Consider the following 5,635-nt stretch of genomic DNA (forward strand, 5'->3'; position numbering starts at 1 on the left):
ACACACGCACACACACACGCACGCACACACGCGCACACACACACAAAATCATGCTTGTGGACAAAAAAACTAGCAGGTATGGTTTTGAACTGTGGGACAAACAAGGATTATGTAGAGAAAACCCCATTAATAGACTGGCAGACAGACCGAACAAAATGGATTTTATCATTAAAGCAATTCATAAATATAATAATGGAACATGATCCATAACAAAATTATCAAGTGTTTTATTTAAGGTAAGTCGTAAAATGACAAAATAATAAAGACAGCTTAACTATGAACACCAGTTTTTTTTTCTACTGCTGAATTTTTGGCTCCAATAAGAACATTTGATATGAGCAGGTGTAGCTGTAAACCTAAGAGAGAATTAATGAAGAGGATATATTATGACCGGGAGCAAAAGCACAGGATGGGGGTTTGAGGAAATAAAGTGTTTTTGAACCAGAGCAGTGTTCATTCCTGGGAGAGGAACAGATGCAATCAGCAAGTGTGAAAGCAGAGGCAATAACTCCACTTGGCAAAAGGTGGAGAAGTGAATCTGTCTCTGTCAAGAAGGTGTGGAAAGTATGAAAAAATGAAAACTATGCCAGCTGATAACAAAGCAAGAGGTGAGGTACAGAATATTGGGAACAGGATGTGGGTATTAACACAGGTATATGACTGCACTCTGGAAAAATACAGTCCAACATGTGTAAAGGTTCAATAACTAGTTACACATCCCACCTCTACATCATACCCTGCACAAACATGAGCTCCACTTGTTTAATATTTTATAATTATATTTAAAATTAGAAACTGATGAAACGGACAAGTTACATTAAGTCAGTTGAATGAATTTATTTGAAAAATTGATAAACTTGGAAACTATAAGGTTATAAGTTGCAGCTAATTCTAAAACCGACTGAAGTTATATAGTTATAACTATATGTAGTTATATCCAGTAAATTAGAATGCATTGTCAGATTGAAACATGCATGAAAAACATATTTTAAGCCCACATTAAAACTTTTTATAGATCTGATGCAACACTGTAATCTTAAATATATTTTCATTAGCTGCAAGGGAATTATAATCAAAGTTGTGGCTGAAATAGAAAGTCATATCACTTCTTTCAACCGTTCAGAAAATGTGATTTTAAACAAATGTATTTCTCTATACCATGTACAGTTAAAGAAAAACATTTTCTTTAACTCTACAATATATCAAGGAATTTTTATTCAGTTAAAGAATAAAAAAACCAGCTCTGCATAAAGTCTGGATGGTTCCTTTATTTCCCTGATGGATACTCTGAATGCCAGAACTTAGGAAACTCATTGGGGGAATTGAAATCTGAATCACTTTTACATATCGGCCTTCCAGATGTAATAATAGACCAATGCTATGAATATATGCAGCTTTTAGTAAGTGACATTCCAGCATCCTCTTCCTCTGCATCTGATACTGTCACACAGAGCTCAGCAATATTCATGTTCAAAAACCTAAATCTTATTTTGAAATAAACTACAATGTGGAACGACTAAGACTTTGCTTATAAAGTGTCATTTTTAAAATACATGATTTGTTCCTGTTCTGTTCAATTATTGTCTTAGGAAAGTTGTTGCCAAATTATTTCCTTTATTTCAGGAAATCTAATTACAAGTATTTCAAAGTAAAATACATACTTTGCTGAAGAAATGACAGTACAATATTTGTAAAGACTCCTTTTACAACATCCTCAGTTTGTATCAGCATTTGAGGCAAGAACTGAAAACAGCACTAACACATGAACCAGTTTATTAAATGATGTCTTAATTCCCTTTAGAAAGAAAACAAGGATGCGTCATATTCACAACATCCTCTCCTCATTTTCAGGAGGATTTTGCACCAACAACAGAGATGGAAGTGTTTTGGCACTGCAAGCCAAATGTTTGGGAAAGTACAAACAAAAGACTTTTTCACTTAGAATATTGGTCTTCATTTCAGACAAAGGCAATAGCAAAACATCTAATTCAGTCTGAGTCTGTACAGTCAATCACATGATATGATGGGAGAGCATCATATGACAACAAATGGAAAACACTTTGGACTCAACACAGTTCAGTTCTTTTCTCCAGCTCAGGGAAATGAAATCCTTAAAACAGCCACAAGATTTTCAACCAGAGATAAACCAAGAACATGACATGACACTGTTTATGGGTGGATGTTTGGGAGCAACAGCGCCTCCTGTAGACATGTAGTTTGATCAGAGCAGTCAGTGCTGATATGGTTTTGTAGGTGGTATTGAGTTTTTAAATTGCTGTTGGGAGAATGACTGAATTATTTTTAAGGAGGAAACAGTTTAATTCTACACAGACACACCTGAAGGAAAATGTCCTTGAATCCTTCTTACGCTCCCAGTAATCCTCCTGTGGGAGAGCACAGCCGGTTCAGATCCATTCAGACACAACAGGTGAATTGATGTTTTGAAAGGGGCTGTCAAATAAAACGTATTATTAAAATATTTATTCCATTGGATTTTTCATGATTATAAAAAAAAAAAATTGATTTCTTTGTGTGGAACAACTCAAGTGTTCAGCATCATTTTGTTTCCTCCAACAGATCTCATCCACAGTGGTTCATGTACCATGACAAGCTTTCTATTTCTTCAAACACTTGACATGGAAGCTGAACTCAAGATCAGTGATGAGAAGCAAACAGTACATAGAAAATAAAGATGAGTTGGAAATGCTTTCCGACATCAGGAACATGACATTATCAGCTTTTTCATGACGTTTTGGTGCCAGTCATGTTAAACCCTTTGCCTGTTGGTCATGTAGTGCCCAACTTTTTCAAGTAGGAAATGGTTCCATGGAGTTTGTGGTGCCAAGCATGCATCAATTTACACACTTTATGGGCATCTTGCTCAGTGGATGCTTCAAAACCAGGATTCAATACATCATGTGGTTTGCTTTGGCCTGCAAAAATCTTTACATTCAGTCCACAGTACAGTATAACACCACACAGACGGTGCAAAAACGTACAGATGTTATACACACACTGATGTGGGAATTTTGCGTATATATATATATATATATATATATATATATGACATCTCAGTCCAGAAATGTGCAGTTCTAGGCACAGCCAAGATACTGCGCAGAACCCTCAAGCTCCCGGGCCTCTGGTGGATGACCCGAGCTCAGAGGATGAAAGAGAGAGAGAGAGAGAGAGAGAGAGAGAGAGAGAGAGAGAGAGAGAGAGAGAGAGAGAGAGAGAGAGACCACCCATGGAGGGTGAGAAGGGAATTTTTGTATTTTTATGACAGCACATAAAACTGATCAGCTACTGGAACCTGAGAAGGCTCCTTAAACTCCTCTGATACGGAATGTTCAGCTTTCCCATCGACTCCTACCACTTCTATGTATCTTATGCAGAAAGTCTTTAAACGTAAACAGCATTGATTGACCAGTAAATTATATGAAATATTTGCATTAACTATCATTTTGCTGATGCAATGCTTCAAACAACTAAAAGTGTGCAGAACCAGTGGTTCAACAGTTTTTCCCAGCATTAAAAAAAAAAAATAATAATAATAATAATAATGACAACAACAACAACCTCTATTTCAGTTAGAGATTAGCAACTGTGCAGAACTGCAGGCCCTGACAGCAGCATGTTCAGGCCATGGTGTATCCATAGCTCCCGCAGTGCAGAGCTACCAGCAGTCGGTCTCGGAGAACCTCCTGGTTTGGATATTCTGGCAGTTTCAGCATGTTGATGCTAAAAAATGAAGGAAAAACTGACAGTTAGCAAGTTGATTGTCATGGTAACAGGTGTGGCTCAAACGAAGTTATGAGTGAAGCTATGGATTGTCAATCCCTCCCAGACATCTTTGAGTGTTTTCAAGAGAGCTGATGGATTTACTATTTGATGATGATAAAGATCTGCACCAAAGGAAAATCCTCTGCCAGCCAAACTGAAACCCCTCCCTATTCTCGGAGGTGTTTGATCAAGGCAGACACGGTGCACGTCTTCAGCTAAGCATCGAGTTTAAAGGTGTTTCATGGATGTCACATTAGTGGAAGTGATATTCCTCCACATCCCCAATTTTATGGAGTTATAAACTAATTACAAATAGAAAACACATGCAAAAATATTTGGTTCTTATTTGCACCAAGCAGTGAGTGATGTGCAGGATGACTTCAGTGATTGTAATTTAATAAGGGTCTTATTTTACTTGAAGATAGGTAAAAGACACAGGCGCTGCACTTAAAACCTCTCCCATACCAATTCTTACTTATGTTCTTATTTAATAATTATTTTAAAAAGTTGCTTGAACATTTTGTTTATCTAAGGAATTGATTGTTAAATTGACTCAACTGCCTTTTAGGACAAAATTTAGGATTTTTTGTACTGTAGATACATTTGTTTTGTTATTCTATTACTTGATTACAAACTGCATTTGTTTTTGAAGCAGTAAAATGTTTTTTCAAGTTTTTCTTCATAAGTTGGTTTATAACCCAATTTTTTTTTTTTTTTGCAACATTCTCAGAAACATTCCTTTTTTCTCTCTCCCTAAACTCCTTTGTGCTCCTGTGTGTATGTGCTGGAAGAAGCTCTTCGCTCTACGTGTAGGGCATTATGACAACCAGCCAATGAGCTGCTTTAGTTTAAAGACATTTAAACTAAATCAAGTAGACAAGTCAAAATGTTCAGTTTTGCCATTAGTGCTGGCTTTACTCAAAATACCAATGTAAGCTCAGTGGGTCTAAAGGCTCAGGAGAGATGGGTGACCTCTGACCTTTTTCTCTAACACCGAGTCTCTCCATTGTGTTTGTTACGGCCAGTGGCCTTGTATGTTTTTCTTTTCTTTTCCTTTTCTGTATATCTGCAGCTTTCCAGCCAACTGACTCCACTGGGGATTGGATGCAGCCCTCATCTCCCCGAGGTCTTCAGCAGAGCTGATTGGCTCACCAACTGTCAGCTCCCAAGACTTCAAACCCAAGACTTCCTGGAAGAAGGTGCGGCTGATTCTTTGTTGAAACAGCTTGCCACTTTATTGGGCATCTGGTTGACTGCTGAAAGATCCCTTTGTCTTTCTGATAGCTTTTGTTAGCTTTGACTGCTTTTGCCCCTGTGGGGGATTTTGGTATCTCTACTAGAGATTTATAGTTGGTTTTGTTTAACCTTGTTTACCTTGAACTAAAGGGACAGTTTTGTTTTGTTAAGATCTTTGGTTTACAACTCTGATTGTTTTGTGGATTTTGTTTTATTTAGTTAAAAACAAATTGTTAAACCCAGGAGTGAAAGTAGTTTTAAATTCTTGGGGATACTATGACAAAAAATAAATAAATAAATAAATATATATATATATAAGTTGGGTAGCTCTTGAACTGCTACAAAATAAAGCTGTATTTCCTCCTTCAGCCCACTGGCTGCAATGTTGACACCTTGAGATGCCATGAGACCTAAATCCTGAACATCATGGCATGGAGTGATCCCAGTTTTCCAGGTCTGGCATATAATCATTCATTTTAGCTGTTAAACTGGTTCTATTGATCCTGTGTCCAGACAGAGGGATAATCAGTACCCCAGCATCATGACCTGTTTGTTCTGAAGATCCTGCAGCTTCCACTTCTCTTCCTAACATGGCGCCTCCTCACCCTGACTCTCATAC

At 37.4% G+C, this 5,635-nt stretch overlaps 1 protein-coding gene across 1 annotated transcript in view; it reads right to left on the reverse strand.

The window, feature by feature from the left end:
* Positions 1-3,560: 3,560 nt before the first annotated feature.
* The window catches only part of hace1 (HECT domain and ankyrin repeat containing E3 ubiquitin protein ligase 1), a 45,768-nt gene continuing 43,693 nt past the window's right edge, over positions 3,561-5,635 (reverse strand). Inside the window, exon 18 of the mRNA XM_017309670.1 lies at positions 3,561-3,738. Coding sequence (XP_017165159.1) covers positions 3,636-3,738 — 103 coding nt within the window. The 3' untranslated portion in view covers positions 3,561-3,635. The remainder of the gene's footprint in view (positions 3,739-5,635) is intronic.

Source organism: Poecilia reticulata, linkage group LG16 (genome assembly GCF_000633615.1).
Source record: "Poecilia reticulata strain Guanapo linkage group LG16, Guppy_female_1.0+MT, whole genome shotgun sequence".
In the NCBI taxonomy this organism is placed as follows: domain Eukaryota; kingdom Metazoa; phylum Chordata; class Actinopteri; order Cyprinodontiformes; family Poeciliidae; genus Poecilia; species Poecilia reticulata.